Below are 18,216 nucleotides of genomic sequence, written 5' to 3'. Positions count from 1 at the left end.
AGGTATTCTAGTGGGTAGAGCTTTGGGCCAGTAACCGAAAGGTGGCTGGTTCAAATACCCGAACCAACAAGGTGAAAAACCTGTCGATGTGCCCTTGAGCAAGGAACGTAACCTTAATTTGCTCCAGGGGCAACGTACCACTATGGCTGACCCTGTAGAATAACACATTTCACTGCCCCTAAATTTGTATTTATTTTTATACTGTCTAGTAGTCTATTATAAATGTTTATATGGGCACTGGGAACTCACAGATGTGTGTGTGTTGTGTGTGTGTGTTGTGTGTGTGTGCGTCCAATGTATCTGCGTAAATCTGTGTTTGTCTGTGTGTGTTCATGTGCACTTACATGTGCATTGTGCTTGCACATCTCCTTCCTACCCCCCCCTCCCTCCAGATCGGCCAGTTCTTCGGGATGATCGACCCTATCCTCATGGTCAACCTGGTCAACATGTCTCTGTTCACGCTCAACAAGACGTACGACTACCAGTCGGTCTGCGACCCCAAGAGGGAGAGCAAGGGGTCCGCGGCGGGCCTGCGCTCAGTCTACGCGGTGAGTTACATAAGCCAGAGACACACACACACACACACACACACACACCGTCACCAGAGGACCATAAATAACCATAAATACAGATTAGACGGATTAGGGGAAACGCGGGGTAACGAGTAAGAGCAGTTTGAGCAGTTAGTCAGAGTAATGTCTTTGGGTAACACTTGGAGTGCAATAAGTGTTCGGGAGCTCTAAGACTATTTTGAAGCTGTTGTATATGGGATCTTAAAGGGGTAGTTCACTTTGTGAATAACAAGCGATAGAATTGGATTTTAAAGTGATGGTTCACTCTAAAATCAAACTTGTCAGATGTTTTTAGACGTCAAACGTAGTCTAAGATCAAGGTGATATGTCTCAAGCTATTTGTCGTGTAGATCGGGCTATTTGATAAGGTGATAAGTCCATGTCTAAAGCCATTTGTTGTGTAGATCTGGCTATTTGCCTCAAACTAATGGGAAAGATGCGCACAATCTAATTTAAGGTATATACAGATGTACTATCTTAATTTGACCAGTTTCTTGCAGCAGGAAAATAATTATGCAGCAACAGGAAATGTGAATTTTTATGTGTATTATAATTAATTGTAATTTTTGTAGTGGTTAATACTTTTTTCGTTAGGGCAAATCAAGTCAGAAATGTTAAAGTAGAAATTACTAACTTTAGAAGCCTTTATAAACCTTGAATACACTACAAGTTTTCATTCCTACTGCACTGGAAAATTCTCTGCAACAAAATATTGATCAAATTAAGGTAGCACATCTATAGCTTGATCTATACAACCAAAATTACACCACTTTTGTGGTCTGTAAACTTCTGACAAACATCAATTTTGGAGTGAACTATCACTTTAATTTAAAGTCATTTACAGAACGATTTAGGTCGATGTAGATTTGTATCATACATTTGTATCAATTAACACACAGAATCTTTGTAGACTTTGATCTACATTTTCATCGTTACTCACAAATAGATTTTGACTACAAATTTAGATCAAAGATATAGCTGTTGATGACAAATGTAGATAATAGCTTTTGATATGACTTTGATATTACTTTTAACATGGTTGATGACTAAACTCTATCAACATGGAAAGAATGGACACAGGCCTGAGTCACTAGACCAGAGCATTGCATGCTAATCATAATCAAAACAACATGGCTGTTCTTTCCTTCAAACCACAACCTGCTTGTTGTTCCTTTTCACTTTGTAGATTTACACTAGCATCTGTTGTGGTGGGCTCTGTGCTAATTCCCTCCCAAAATCTTGTCTGGATCGGAGTCGGTGTCCGCGAACTTGGCAAATGCCTCGGCTCGAGTCTTGCTTTGCCAGCACAATCAGGATGTTTACATAAGGTTTAAGCCCAGGTTCAAAATGTGTGGTTTTAAATGGAATATTTAGTTATTGGGAGTTGTTTAGATTACCTGAAGTTACGCTTGGCTTTCACCTTGTGAAAATATGTTTTTTAATGTGTTTTGTAATACCCAACCTTTTTGTCCCTTGCAGCCCACCATAGCAGACATTTTGAACATTGGATGGTTAGCATCAGCAGCAGCCTGGTGAGACCCAACTCTTGGTTCTTTAACACTGTTCCCAGTGCAGATGGGGGTTCCCTGTCCTGATTTCATTAGCTGTGTGTCTTAAATTATGTCCAATAAAATTATTCAGGATTAACTTTGTTTACAGGGAGGCTAACGCATTGTCATATTTTTCCACATGAAGGCTTTTTGATTATGAAATGTAAGCCAATAAAATCTGTAAGAAATGTTGGTTGTGATGGTATGTGAGTATTTATTCTGTCATGGACAGAAGATTTGTTGAATGATCTGTTAAGAGGTACCCAGTAATCATTTGTGTACTTTGATTCCCTAGGTCGATACTACAGCAGTTGTTGGTTAGCATAACGTTCCCTAATTTCCTGCACGCAGGTGAGATTCCCAACTCTTCTGAGACATTTTTTAAAATTAGGTTTTTAAGTATGATCTCATTAAAAATTACGTTGTAATAAAATGCCCTTTTCTATTTAGCATGACGGGCCCTTAATAAAAAGTATTGGCGTTGTTGTTATGAAAGTAATTATGGTATTCTCAGAGCATGGCAAGTTATTCATCAAGCAATGATGAGCTATGCCAGGAATATTAATTGAGAAATAATAATGTTCAAATGTAGATGGATTTCTGTATGTTTTGGCTACCAGGGCAACTGAACAGTAATTTGTCTTCTCAGTGTGTTCTATGGACATAACCCATGACAATGTTTGTGTGTGTGTGCGTGTGTGGTGTGTGCGTGTGTTCCATTTGTGTGTGTGTGTGCTGTGTGTTCCACAGCGGACACCGATGACGAAATACCTGACATGTCCAAGGAGAGCTGTATCACAGAGCAGACTCAGTACTTCTATGACAACGACGAAAAGTCCTTCAGAGGAACGCTAGACTGTGAAAACTGCTCCAGGTGAGAGCTGTCAGTCACTGCAACCTACTTTACACACTCCATGGTCCTTTGTAGTAGGGAGAAAATGTTTAGAAATTTGTAGGCACTACCTAAACTTGTCCAATAGCAACATAGAATTCCATTTTCCATTGCAAAACGTTTTGGTATGGCGTACCCAGCTGAACATAACCTTGGTAAAATCTCATCAACAATGTTCCCTCTAGGGGGCGCACAGCTCCCCCGCACGAGATTGAACTTCACACAACATTCTAGTTTTCCCTTTTAGTTAACACTATCAATGTTTCCCTCTGTGGGAATTGTGATCAACTCAACGCAATTCTGGCCACTTTCAATGCAACATACCGAAGCAAAACTAACTATGCAAGAGATTTTCTTGTAGGAAGTGCATTGGAGTAGGATTCTATTGCATTGACAGGCACGACTCAGGCCCATACTCCACACTCTATTCCATGGTGCGGCATAACCAATCAGAGCTGCAGTAGGCCTATGTGCAAATAGACCATTGCCATATATGGATCTGTGCCATTCACTTTCAACTGGACTGTGTTTACAGCATGAGAGGTCGTGAGTAGATGCGCTTGTTTTGAGAACAAAGCGAGAGCTGCATGTAGCCACATTTGCACAGTTGTTCATATTCCTACAAGAGCACAAAACGTTTGCATTTCTAGCCATTTTTGAAAAGCAAGTCAGGTAAAGAGCTTTTTTATTTTCTTAAAAGGGCAGAGAAGGTCTTGAATAAGCTAGGAAGCCAATAGGCAGAGGGTAGCTTAATTTGTCTGATTCTCTGTAATAATGGTATGGGAATAATAATGCATTTTATTTTGTAAAGTGGATTCTTGCATCAAACAACACATTTTCAGTCACCTCCTTGTTCGAAGGACAAGTGGATAAACAGGTTAATGTCAAGTCCTGCATGTTTCTTTTCTCTCCAAAGTCTCATGGTTAGTAGGCCTACATTGAACACCACACATTGGCTGCTACTGTAGGCTGAATCATAGAACAGCTATTTCCATGTTAAAATGTTATGGGATGCATTTTCTCCATTGTTTTTGATGGTAGGCCACTCTGGTAGGCCTACATTATGATAAATAGTCACAGTAGCCTACTTGGCCACTGTTATAACTGTAACTTAAAGTGGGTACAGCCTCAGTGTTCACAGTAAATACACACCAGAAGTTGCACAGAAAGTTTGCGCTGAGCAGACCTGAAATTTGCTCAGTGCCGAAATAAATTTGAGGGATCATTGCTCATCACACTTATTATATATGAACCCACCAAGAGCCAAGTACAACTCTACCTCAATAGAAGGAATTATTATATGTGGCTCAGAAGGGAAAAGGCTGAGGCACTGGCTTATTGCTATCATGCCTGCTCTAAACCAGCAGTGCATATTCAAGACAGTGGAATGTGCTTGACCCACATTACCTCTGACAGTTCAGTTCCAATAACAGGGCATAGGATCCTATCTAAAGATGTTGCTGCCATACAATTGGTTTTAATGACTGTGGATACATCTGAAATGGTAATGTGGTAGTGTACTACTAGTGCACAATGGGTTGAATGTTGGATGCAAAGAATCTTGGGAATCGGAGTCCCTCAATTGAATACAAGCACCTTCATTCCCTCCTCCCCACCACATAACTAAGTCACTGAGACTACAAACAACCTCTTCACACAGGTTGCGTGCAATTTCATTAGAAAGTGCTCTTGTTATATAGTCTTGGTGTGCTCTGCTAGTGCTGCTAGTGCTGCTAGTGCATTGCACTCAACCGAATAAAACCAGCAACTCAAATGACAAAATGGAGTCCCCTGGGCCGAGGAGGTAGTAAACTCCACATGCCTTAAAGGTGAGGTGGAGTGACCATGCTGCAAGGCAGACCACCATCTTGGCGGTGCGTTTGCTGTTTTAAGGCCCCCTCGTGCTGTCTAATGGGTTGCCTGCCGCACTGTGTTGCTGTGCATTAGCTTTGCACACGTCGCCATTTAACGACCACCATAAAGAAGGTCAATTTTTGTCTAAACTCAAAACTGCCGGCGCGTGTTTCCGCTATGGTCTGCCATGGTCTGAGGCCGGTGTAATTTAAGACTAGAGCTTGGACCATATATAAGCAGACAGTGTTGCCCGCACGCCGACCCTTCAAGGTAGGATGCAGCTCATGTTTGGTTGGTAGACTCAATTCATTCAGACACTTATGTTTTCCTTGGAACATAAGGGTATTTCACTTGAAATATGATATAAAATTTGATTCCGGGAATCTTCCAACCGGGATTTCTGGAAAACATGTAAATATTAGGGAAAGTTTCAGAATTTTGCAACCCTAGTATTGTAGTTCCCAGTCTTTCATAATCCCAGACTGTCTCACAGCGTCTCCTCTGTGTCTCGTCTCTGTCTCGATCCAGGATGTTCCATGCTGAGAAGCTGTGGAAGACCAACCTGGTGTTTGTCATCGCCGACGCCAAACTCACCTGCATGTCATGTGACCCCAAGCCCTTAATACAGGCCGAGCAGCCTTGTATCCTTTAAACATATGGTCAATAGAGCACTAAAGTTAGTAGTAGTAATATATTAATATCTAATGTTGTTGTATAGTTCATTTGTACTACTTACAGTATGTTAGTTGTAGTTTACTGGTCTTTGTATATACAGTAACTCTTCTTAAAATAATCACAACGAACCAGATTATTATTCATTTAATTCTTAAGAGGTGTACAGTTGTAAAAGTAAGTTGTACTGTTTTTTTATCCTACTAGCAGTTGATCCCTATATTCTTGGCTTTTACAAGCAGAGTACAAAACAGATCAGAACTTCCTCTGTGGCTAAGTGAAGATTTGGGCATTTGGACCCAACCTCAGACCTGTACTGACTCTCTCTCTCTCTCTCTCTCTCTCTCTCTCTCTCTCTCTCTCTCTCTCTCTCTCTCTCTCTCTCTCTCTCTCTCTCTCTCTCTCTCTCTCTCTCTCTCTCTCTCTCTCTCTCTCTCTCTCTCTCTCTCTCTCTCTCTCTCTCTCTCTCTCTCTCTCTCTCTCTCTCTCTCTGTGGCAGATGAACCAAACTCAGACCTGTACTGACTGTCTCCTCTCTCTCTCTGTGGCAGATGATAGCGAAGGCTAATCCACTCTGAAAGGCTTACGAACAAATCCATCATATCCCCTCCAAGACACCAGGGCAGTGGCCAATTATGGAAAGAGCCTAATGAAAATTCACATCAATTCAAAATGGCAGCCAAAAGGGTTTCAGAAGAGGCTATTTGATTTGCTCCCGAAATAACGTGTATTTTCATTCTGAAAGCATCTGTTCCTTTTGTTCTTTCACATTTAGATGAATGTTATGGCTTGATATTTAATTTGATTTGGTAATTTACTAGTTGCTTTCATCCAGTTCTATCCAAGTTGGCTCTTAGTGATATTGATTCGGTATGTGTGGCCACCATGTGGGAAACCCACAGCCATAGAGATACAATCTAATAGTGTTCTGTTTAATTCTGTGCCCACAATATCTGGTGATGCAAGAACTACACTGAAAAAAAATATAAACGCAATATGCAACAATTTAAAAGATCTTACTGAGTTACAGTTCATATAAGGAAATCAGTCAATTGAAATTCATGCATTAGACCCTAATCTATGGATTTCACATGACTAGGAATAGCGATATGCATCTCTTGGTCACAGATACACTTAAAAAGAAAAAGAAAAGTAGGGGCGTGGATCAGAAAACCAGTCAGTATCTGGTGTGACCACCATTTGCCTCAAGCAGCGCAACACATTTCCTTCGCATAGAGTTGATCAGGCTGTTGATTGTGGCCTGTGGAATGTTGTTCCACTCCTCTTCAATGGCTGCGAAGTTGCTGGATATTGGCGGGAACTGGAAGACACTGTCGTACAAGTCGATCCAGAGCATTCCAGAAATCGTGTACAGATCCTTGCGACATGGGGCCATACATTATCATGCTGAAACATGAGGTGATGGTGGCGGATGAACGGCACGACAACGGGCCTCAGGATCTCGTCATGTCATCTCTGTGCATTCAAATTGACATCGATAAAATGCAGTTGTGCTCGTTGTGCGTAGCTTATGCCTGCCCATACCATAACCCCACCATTGGGGCACTCTGTTCACATTGTTGACATCAGCAAACATCAGTCTGCTATCTGCCCAGTACAGTTGAAACCGGGATTCATCTGTGAAGGGCACACTTCTCCAGCGTGCCAGTGGCCATCGAAGGTTAGCCTTTGCCCACTGAAGTCGGTTACGACGCCAAACTGCAGTCAGGTCAAGACCCTGGTGAGGACGACAAGCACGCAGATTAGTTTCCCTGAGACGGTTTCTGATCGTTTGTGCAGAAATTATTTGGTTGTGCAAACCCACAGTTTCATCAGCTGATCTCAGACGATCCCGCAGGTGGAGAAGCAGGATGTAGAGGTCCTGGGCTGGCGTGGTTACACGTGGTCTGCGGTTGTGAGGCCGGTTGGACGTACTGCCAAGTTCTCTAAAATGACGTTGGAGGCGGCTTATGGTAGATAAATGAACCTTCAATTATCTGGCAACAGCCCTGGTGGACATTCCTGCAGTCATCATGCCAATTGCACGCTCCCTCAAAACTTGAGACATCTGTGGCATTGTGTTGTGTGACAAAACTGCACATTTTAGAGTGGCCTTTTATTGACCCAGCACCTGCATAATGATCATGCTGTTTCATCAGCTTCTTGATATGCCACATCTGTCAGGTGGATAGATTATCTTGGCAGAAGATAAATGCTCACTAACAGGGATGTAAACAAATTTGTGCACAACATTTGAGAGAAATAAGCTTTTTGTGTGTATGGAAAATAATAATATAAAACATTTTTATTTCAGCTCATGAAACATAGGACCAACACTTTACATGTTGCGTTTCGATTTTTGTTCAGTATATATTCTAACCAACTGAGCTACCAAAACAAATGGTTTATTTCCTGAATGGGTTGATGTAGCTGAGGGACCAGACCCATGTGAAATGGCTGAGAAACCAAGGTTCCGGAAAGGTCCAGATGCCTGTTTCGATAACAACGAGAGGGTAAGTCACCGTTATTATTTTGTCATCCTCTGTGTTTAAAAATGGCAAACGTCAAATTTAACGTCACGAACTCAAACTCTCAATACACTAATATGTTTTCACAATGCATGTGCTTTTCTCTTTGTGCATCATTTTCTCTTGATAATTTTCCATATTTTACTCAAAATGGCTGCCTCTTTAGGTTACTATATGTGCAGAGATTTCCCACACAAATACAACTGATTGGCTGGTATTTACATAATGCACTGTATGGTTCAAGAGTAAGCAAATATGTACTGTTAACGACTAAAATCCTTTGTGTGTGAAATCTCTGCGCTTTAATGCTTTGGTTTGTCCCAGTGGCAAAACCTTTTGGTTTCTCAAAGTTTTCATGATGGTGTTAACTTCTTATGCTTGCACTCTTTCTCTTTCTCCTACACACATACACACATACACACATACACACACACACACACACACACACACACACACACACACACACACACACACACACACACACACACACACACACACACACACACACACACACACACACACACACACATACACCTTCCTCCTATTTAGATGCTTCTCTCTGTTTCTATCTCTTCACGTTTCCACAAAGTGTTCAGTTTTCTCCGTTCTTTGCACATGGACTTTCTAACTGCTAACTGTGGAATGTTTGCTGCATGACTTTCTCTTTCTCTCTGTTTCTTTCCTGCTCTTTGATTGGCTGTTGATGGTTAGGATGAGCACATGTGCCGGACGAGCGCTGGCTCTCCATTGGCCTCCTCTCTGCTCATGTTACTGCTGCCACTGTTCATGTGCTGTCTCGGGTCAGTCCCATCAAGCACTCTCTCTCTCTTTTTTTCTCTCTCTCTATGCTTCTTTTCTTTTTATCTCTTTCTCAATCTCTCTTTTTTACTCTCTTTCTATATCTATCTCTCTCTCTTTAAATCTCTCTCCCCATCTCTATTTCTGTCCATCTCTCTTTATCTGGTTCTTGTGTTTGTCTACTGACATGTGTTTACTAATCTAGATGGTAGCTAACGCAGCTCCTTGTTTCCTAATTTCTCTGTAACAAATGATTATTTATTTTATGATATAGCAAATTACACTGCTCAAAAAAATGAAGGGAACACTTAAACAACACAATGTAACTCCAAGTCAATCACACTTCTGTGAAATCAAACTGTCCACTTAGGAAGCAACACTGATTGACAATAAATTTCACATGCTGTTGTGCAAATGGAATAGACAGCAGGTGGAAATTATAGGCAATTAGCAAGACACCCCCAATAAAGGACTGGTTTTGCAGGTGGTGACCACATACCACTTCTCAGTTCCTATGATTCCTGGCTGATGTTTTGGTCACTTTTGAATGCTGGCGGTGCTTTCACTCTAGTGGTAGCATGAGACGGAGTCTACAACCCACACAAGTGGCTCAGGTAGTGCAGCTCATCCAGGATGGCACATCAATGCGAGCTGTGGCAAGAAGGTTTGCTGTGTCTGTCAGCGTAGTGTCCAGAGCATGGAGGCGCTACCAGGAGACAGGCCAGTACATCAGGAGACGTGGAGGAGGCCGTAGGAGGGCAACAACCCAGCAGCAGGACTGCTACCTCCGCCTTTGTGCAAGGAGGAGCAGGAGGAGCACTGCCAGAGCCCTGCAAAATGACCTCAGACCCCTTGTGAGACCATATGCTGGTGCGGTTGGCCCTGGGTTCCTCCTAATACAAGACAATGCTAGACCTCATGTGGCTGGAGTGTGTCAGCAGTTCCTGCAAGAGGAAGGCATTGATGCTATGGACTGGCCCGCCCGTTCCCCAGACCTGAATCCAATTGAGCACATCTGGGACATCATGTCTCGCTCCATCCACCAACGCCACGTTGCACCACAGACTGTCCAGGAGTTGGCGGATGCTTTAGTCCAGGTCTGGGAGGAGATCCCTCAGGAGACCATACGCCACCTCATCAGAAGCATGCCCAGGCATTGTAGGGAGGTCATACAGGCACGTGGAGGCCACACACACTACTGAGCCTCATTTTGACTTGTTTTAAGGACATTACATCAAAGTTGGATCAGCCTGTAGTGTGGTTTTCCACTTTAATTTTGAGGGCGACTCCAAATCCAGACCTCCATGGGTTGATAAATTTGATTTCCATTGATAATTTTTGAGTGATTTTGTTGTCAGCACATTCAACTATGTAAAGAAAAAAGTATTTAATAAGATTATTTCATTCATTCAGATCTAGGATGTGTTATTTTAGTGTTCCCTTAATTTTTTTGAGCTATATATAAAATATATATATATTTGAGCTATCTGAAAATATGTTTTGTTAATACGTTCCACTCAATAGAGCTGTACAGATTATCAGACATCAGATTATCAGACATCAGATTATCAGACATCAGATTATCAGACATGGATTATTCCATACTCAGATTACAATTATTCCATAGATACTCCATTCTCTATTCAGTGTGAATATGCAGTCTAGTACCATTATACCTTGCTATATTCAGTCATCACACATAGCTTTATGAATACGTAAGACATGTAAGACATACTGGGCAGCTGTACCCCTATTCAACCCATTTCCTTTTAGTCAGCAGGGTCAGAAGGTCATCAACTTGGTTGTGTCTGTCACTAACTTGTCCCCCTGCCACCTTCTTCCTCCCCACTTGTTGCCGTGGTCACAGGAGGAGGACTTTGACTGTGGTGGGGCGTCCGCTCTGAGCCCGTCCCTGTTGGCCATGGTGGCGCTGCAGCTAACCCTGCTCTGGCTCCTGGCCAGCTCCACGCACCACGCCGTCCCCTCGTGACCTCCGGCAACCAGCATGCAACGCCGCCTCAAAACGCTGAACTCTAAAACAAAACAACATCCGAAACCACATCCTGACAGAATTTCTTTTGTGATATTTGCGTTTTTCAAGGGTTTCGTTACATTTCTTCACCCGGGGGTGGGAGAAAGTGAGGAAAACTAACGTCGGTGGGACGTTAAAAAAATTATTCTAAGCGAGAACTTTCATCCCTGACCCCTGACTTTTCCCCGCCAGCCATCTGAGCTTAGGGGAATCGAGGTGATTGAGTGGTGAACTTTGACCTTTGTTTGGCTTGACGATGACAACCCTGCAAATGCTACAGGTTGGACTGCCTTACAGTGCCAGGGGGAAAGTGGAAGGACTGCCTCTTCTTTTTGGGTTCCTTTTAGGTTCAGTTTGGCTTTTTGTGATGTGCCCTTCTAAAAGAGAACCCCATAGATTTCTATTCAACACTGCCAGAAACAGTGCTGCCCTTCGCAACCGTCCCAATTATTTATTTATTTAAAAGCGTTTTGCAGTGGCTTGTTACTCAGTATTGAAATGTTTGTTTGTTTTGTTCAAGTTGCAGTAAGAGACACAAATATGTTCAATAGGAAGTCAGAAATCAGACCGTTTTTTATTTTACATTGGGGTGCTGTTGGCATTATTCTGTTTGTTTCAACCCCCATTTAAAAGTAGCAACACATTTACATTCACACTGCTGTCCTCTTGTATAGATGTGGTGTACGACGATCATATTCCTTCACAGACATGTGTTCACATATTAACCTTTTTACCTCCACTTACTAACCCCAGTTTGAAATGATAGATCCCTATCTGTTTGCGGTCAACCACTTCTCAACCCTGACCACAAATGGTCAATGTCAGTATCTGGTCCCTCTTAACTAACCATCATTGCCAAAGTGCAGTTGACCAATCAGGGCACCCCGGCTGGCCTCTAGTGCGCTCATTGGTGTAATCTCTAGTGCCATGTTGATTCTTAGTCAGACAACCCCTTTAGCTCTATTTATTTGACTGTGTGGCTACTGACCTGAAGAAAACTTGATGTGTTTGGTTTTTATTTGAATATTTAAGTTTGTTTTAGTTTCTTGTTAGGATGAAGGGTATAGCTGCATGCTACTGTGTTATGTTGGCTTTATTGCCATTCTTTTTTGATTGATTTCAATGCAATGGATATAACATTTTACATTTAAGTCATTTAGCAGACGCTCTTATCCAGAGCGACTTACAGTTAGTGAGTCCATACATGATTTATTTTTAATTTTTTTATTTTTCATACTGGCCCCCCATGGGAATCGAACCCACAACCCTGGCGTTGCAAACGCTATGCTCTACCAACTGAGCTACATCCCTGCCGGCCATTCCCTCCCCTACCCTGGACGACTTGTGCGCCGCCCCATGGGTCTCCCGGTCGCGGCCAGCTACGACAGAGCCTGGATTCGAACCTGGATTCGAGCCTGGATTCCTAGTGACACAGCTAGCACTGCGATGCAGTGCCTTAGACCACTGCGCCACTCGCCACTGTTTTTGATTTGAGAAAGAATTGGAGGGATGTAGGAAATGTAGACTTTGGTACATGACAGTATACTTGTGCTTGCTAATGTGTCACTTCTTGATTTCAGTATCGTTGAATACGTGACTTGCAACTAGAATCTGTCTTTCTCACAATGTTTTGCCCGCTATTGAAGATAACTATTCCTCAAATCAAAAACAATTGCACCTCGTTGCAAAGTGAATTTCCCCCTTAAGACCTAGTGAGAATTTGTATCAATACAATCTAATCTAAATTTATTCATATCAGTGTGGATATCAGTCCTGTTGTTTTTTCTTAGTTTTTGTGTGCATTGTGGTTCTAGTACTTTAATAACTTTACAAATTAGAGATTTTGACACATAGTTAAGATCTGTTGTGTCTCATCATCAAGACAGATTGACAATTGGATACTGTCTTTCTGAGTGTACTATACTATGTTATACACCTGCTTACTCATTCCTCCACAAGAACAGCTGCCAAAATACATAAGAAATAACAGAAATGTGCCTCATTTTATTCAGGACCAAATCTGGACCCGTCAATCATCCTCGCCAAATTATTATGCTGTGGAATAACTTTGAGTGAAAGGAACGTAAGGTTACGTTTTTTTATTCAACATTGTAGAAAACAGGTTTTATTATCATGTCAGAATATCAACAATTCCTCTCTAAATTGATTGTATTTGTTGTATTTTTGAACATGGTTCAAAAGAGGGACATGGTAGATATGCTGTGCTTTAAAAAATAAATATGTTTTTTTGGGGGATGCAATTCAGCTAATTCGACTGGGGCGTGATCTGATATAGTCGTTTAATGTTACTGATCTGTTATAGAGCAAATATGGGGGAGTTCCTGGCACTGAATTTACCTCTTAAAAGCTAACAAAGATCATTTCAGACAATGGATTCAGATAACAATCGACAATCATAGTTTCCGATAACTCACTTAAGACTAATATTAGTAATACTTAATTGAATTAATTGCTGTAAAGGAAGATGCAAACTGCCGCCAAAACAGTGACTTTAAAGGAGCCCTGGGGTAATGTCAGAAACATTCACGCATCGTTTTCATTGAAAACAGAGGCATATGGACTCAGGAAACCACATAGTCAATTCAGTGTAGAATTGGGAAACCACATGATTACGCTGTGTGGTCTCTAGTGCCATTGTAATACTTCTCTCCCTCCCTCTCCCCCACCTCATTATCGTTGCGTAAGTTATAATTACAAAAGCGTTCTTACGTCACCCAGAATAAAATCCATCTGGGCTTTTTCCATTTCTCTCTACACAGAAGGGGAAGGGGACTTTTGTTATGATCCCAGCCTTAAGCTATAATTATTTGCCCATATGTTATGAGGTGAAACTAGAGCACCATCACCAAGGCAGACTTCTGTCATGTCCGAAACTATACGAGTGGTCTGAGGTGCCGTTTAGTGTCCCGTATTGGTTGTTTCAATGTTCTGTGGTGAAACTAACATACTAGTATTTAAGATCCTCAATATCAACGAACACTCAAGAATATCAAGTGCCATAGGACTCTCTTTCTCTGTTTACAGAGAAACCTATTACTAACGTTTATGCAATGTTTAAGATTGAATAAATGCAAATCTCCTATCTATTTTCCCTGTGCTGCATGATAATGCCATGATATCAGTGGCAGGCAATGAGATAAATTATCCTCTGTGTGTTCCTGCTTTGGTGTGTAACGTTGGGATGGAAAGCATTATACTGTGGGTTTGTCGGGTGTTTGTTCATGATATGATAACGATACAGCTTCTACTGCCTTTCTCTTGAGGAGACAGCATTTGGTACCACCCTGGTCTGAGTGAGCTCAGTAGAGGAACCCCTGTTGGCTGGTGTGATGTTTAAAATGCAGTGCACACTCGTTTGATTGGTTATCTTCTTTGAACCAATTGGATGTTACACTAACTGGGCATCGTGTTGTCACTGGTTCGAATACCCGAGCTGACAAGGTGAAAAATCTGTCAATTTGCCCTTGAGCAAGGCACCTAACCCAATTTGCTCCAAGGGGGCCACACTATTATGGCTGACCCTGTAAAACAACTCATTTCACTGCACCTATCTGGTGTATGTGACAATACATATTTTTTTCCTCTCATCACAGGTTGTCACATTCAATACCAGACTCTTGGGAAATGGTGTTGGGTTATTCCATGCCACTCTAAGTGCTAAAATCAGATGCTGTCACCTCAGGAATAACATATTAGCAAAGTGATTGGAAGTGTTTTTCGGTGCTGTGGTGCTCTCTGTGTGGATTGTGTGGGTTATGCTTTTTCTGAACTCTTTTCTCAAGAATGCTCAGTGTGTGTTTTAAGGGGAGTGTCCCATGCCTGCCGCACTATGTCAGACTATTGGTGGGACTGCCCCTCAATCTTTCTCTGCCAGCGTTTTCATGGCAGACCATTGGTGGACCTGTCAACCAATCTCCCCTTGCCAGCCGCCCTTTTGGCAGGCTATTGGTGGGCCTCCCCGTCAATCTCCCTTGATTGTGCTTCTAAGATGTTACACTTTTGTGGAACTTGATTCGCCCGAATCAGTCATGTATACATTTGTATAATACTGTTATTAATCTCGGCCAAAAGAAATAAAATAATAATGTTTATAATCCTGGAAAATGTTTATTCATGTGCAAATACAGTATATTCAGAATAAAACTTTCTCATTATTATCTGTTGCATGGTGTCTTCTTGCAGTTCTGGGCCCTTTCCTCCCCAATACAGATTGAATTACTGTTATTGTCATGTTGCCAAAACACATTTCCCACTTTTCCCCACGAAATGTGTGTGAGAAACTGAAAGAAGCTGCAGTCTGCTATCCCAGTGTCCCCCAGTGACTCCCACCGGCCAATCAGCTATGAGAATTGAAGCCGGGCCAACAACAACATCCAGGAAGTGAAAGTGAAGAGTATCTATATATCTCTGCGGTTATGACATTGAATTTGCTTAGCGGACACATTTAGGAAGAATGGAGAGCTCCAGCTTTTTCAGGTACAGTTTCATCCCCCCTTCTCCGACAGTATGTTTATCGAATGTAAATTGACTTAGTCGGTAGCAGAGGTCCTTCTTGGACTTGAACCTGAAACCAGCTGCTGTCAAGTCCACATCCTTAGCCACATACTCCCTCACAGCTCCCCAAAGACGGACTACATGCTCTTTTTACTCTTTATGATCAACGTTAAAATTGTCCCTTATGCTGTATGATATACTGCAGGCCCCATGAAGGAACACTTAAGTCTCTCTGGTGCTAAGGGACATTTTAATGAGTCCAATTACAATGCCTTTAGTATTTATGATTAATAAAGCAGTCTTTATTATTGGTAGCACAGCTGTGGAAATGACTAAGCGGAGAGCAATAATATGAAATTACATATTTTACAGACCCCGAGCAGGAAATTGACCATAACAATTACGACCAAAGCTCTCAGTCGTTCCCTTATTATCTCTTTGTAAGAAGTCATAATAATATCATAAACTATAAAGATAAATGATAAACATTGTATAGAGTCTGTAGTAGGGCGTAGTGAAGGTCAAACTCGGCAGTGAAATGCCATAGCTTTCAGCAGCAAATGGTAGAGCTGAGTAGAGTCCCATAACGTTAGTTGGCAAACGTTCATTGGACATATCACTTCACATTTTGGCTGACCTTTTGACACGTGACACATCCAATCCCTTGACCTATATTTCAAACTAGACTGCATGCTCAGTCTGCAGTCTCTACTCTTTCACTGGAATATGTTTTAGTAAATAGATGCTTGTGTTCCTTGCTAAAAAATGGGTAACAATTTACCTAAATCATCCAGTTATAATGCATTATAATACATTGTAGGACTTGTCATGAGCATGTATGACCCCTTTTATAATGTCAGTTTAAGACAGTTGAAAATGTAACATATAGAGCAGGGGTAGGCAACTACATATAGCCACAGCTCATTTTTGTCGGAGCGGATGTTCGGGGAGTCAGAACATAATTATAGAAATGCGTACACTGCAAATTGACCACAACTAATCCCCAAAAAAGGTTGTATTTGAAAATAACAATCATTTCATACCTGGATTACATTGAGACACGATCACATATGTCTCTTTAGCTCAATTCCTGGTGATTTTAGTATTTTTTGACCCAAAACTAAACCCCCCGCAGGCCGGTTTTGGCCTGCTGCTGACCCCCGATATAGAGACACCTAACATATTATAAGCCTTGTTATAAGACAAGGTTCACACATGCTTATACAAAGTTATAAAGCATTATATCTGGATGGGTAAGTGTTACCAAAACTTGCTTTTGGGTTATGCTGCATCTGCATGTCATGGGTTTTGTGAGAGTACCGTACTTCTATTTGGACTCCACTTCCCGGGTAGAGTTTCTTCAGAAAGTGTTTTTTAAGCCAGATATGGATGAGTGGTCACCCCCAGGGGTGTCATGCACCACAAAAATCTGAGGGGGCACAAAGTACGTGAGGATGACTGGGGGGTGGAAGGGGGGCTAGTCCCCCTGTCCGGAAGTTGGAGAATTTGGGATTTTTCAAATACCTGAAATAACTTTTTTCATTCAATCGAGAGACATAATCAGTATGCTTAATTCTATGTTAAAAATATGTCTATTTTTCTGCATATCTCAGCATATACAGTGGGGGAAAAAAGTATTTAGTCAGCCACCAATTGTGCAAGTTCTCCCACTTAAAAAGATGAGAGAGGCCTGTAATTTTAATCATAGGTACACGTCAACTATGACAGACAAAATGAGGAAAAAAAATCCAGAAAATCACATTGTAGGATTTTTTATGAATTTATTTGCAAATTATGGTGGAAAATAAGTATTTGGTCACCTACAAACAAGCAAGATTTCTGGCTCTCACAGACCTGTAACTTCTTCTTTAAGAGGCTCCTCTGTCCTCCACTCGTTACCTGTATTAATGGCACCTGTTTGAACTTGTTATCAGTATAAAAGACACCTGTCCACAACCTCAAACAGTCACACTCCAAACTCCACTATGGCCAAGACCAAAGAGCTGTCAAAGGACACCAGAAACAAAATTGTAGACCTGCACCAGGCTGGGAAGACTGAATCTGCAATAGGCAAGCAGCTTGGTTTGAAGAAATCAACTGTGGGAGCAATTATTAGGAAATGGAAGACATACAAGACCACTGATAATCTCCCTCGATCTGGGGCTCCACGCAAGATCTCACCCCGTGGGGTCAAAATGATCACAAGAACGGTGAGCAAAAATCCCAGAACCACACGGGGGGACCTAGTGAATGACCTGCAGAGAGCTGGGACCAAAGTAACAAAGCCTACCATCAGTAACACACTACGCCGCCAGGGACTCAAATCCTGCAGTGCCAGACGTGTCCCCCTGCTTAAGCCAGTACATGTCCAGGCACGTCTGAAGTTTGCTAGAGTGCATTTGGATGATCCAGAAGAGGATTGGGAGAATGTAATATGGTCAGATGAAACCAAAATATAACTTTTTGATAAAACCTCAACTCGTCGTGTTTGGAGGACAAAGAATGCTGAGTTGCATCCAAAGAACACCATACCTACTGTGAAGCATGGGGGTGGAAACATCATGCTTTGGGGCTGTTTTTCTGCAAAGGGACCAGGACGACTGATCCGTGTAAAGGAAAGAATGAATGGGGCCATGTATCGTGAGATTTTGAGTGAAAACCTCCTTCCATCAGCAAGGGCATTGAAGATGAAACGTGGCTGGGTCTTTCAGCATGACAATGATCCCAAACACACCGCCCGGGCAACGAAGGAGTGGCTTCGTAAGAAGCATTTCAAGGTCCTGGAGTGGCCTAGCCAGTCTCC

At 41.9% G+C, this 18,216-nt stretch overlaps 1 protein-coding gene across 1 annotated transcript in view; it reads left to right on the top strand.

Annotated features, from left to right (window-relative positions):
• The window catches only part of LOC311116348 (voltage-dependent calcium channel subunit alpha-2/delta-1-like), a gene marked incomplete at its 5' end in the record, with an annotated part of 43,499 nt that extends 29,087 nt beyond the window's left edge, over nt 1-14,412 (top strand). Inside the window, 7 exons of the mRNA XM_084191439.1 lie at nt 393-548; nt 2,052-2,104; nt 2,418-2,473; nt 2,873-2,996; nt 5,397-5,509; nt 7,971-8,053; nt 10,734-14,412. Coding sequence (XP_084047565.1) covers nt 393-548; nt 2,052-2,104; nt 2,418-2,473; nt 2,873-2,996; nt 5,397-5,509; nt 7,971-8,053; nt 10,734-10,856 — 708 coding nt within the window. The remainder of the gene's footprint in view (nt 1-392; nt 549-2,051; nt 2,105-2,417; nt 2,474-2,872; nt 2,997-5,396; nt 5,510-7,970; nt 8,054-10,733) is intronic.
• Between the last annotated feature and the right edge of the window lie 3,804 nt (nt 14,413-18,216).

Source organism: Coregonus lavaretus (genome assembly GCF_964263955.1).
Source record: "Coregonus lavaretus genome assembly, contig: HAP1_SCAFFOLD_2847, whole genome shotgun sequence".
Classification (NCBI taxonomy): domain Eukaryota; kingdom Metazoa; phylum Chordata; class Actinopteri; order Salmoniformes; family Salmonidae; genus Coregonus; species Coregonus lavaretus.
Note: the sequence above shows the minus strand (reverse complement) of the source record. Positions and strands in the feature narration are given on the sequence as shown.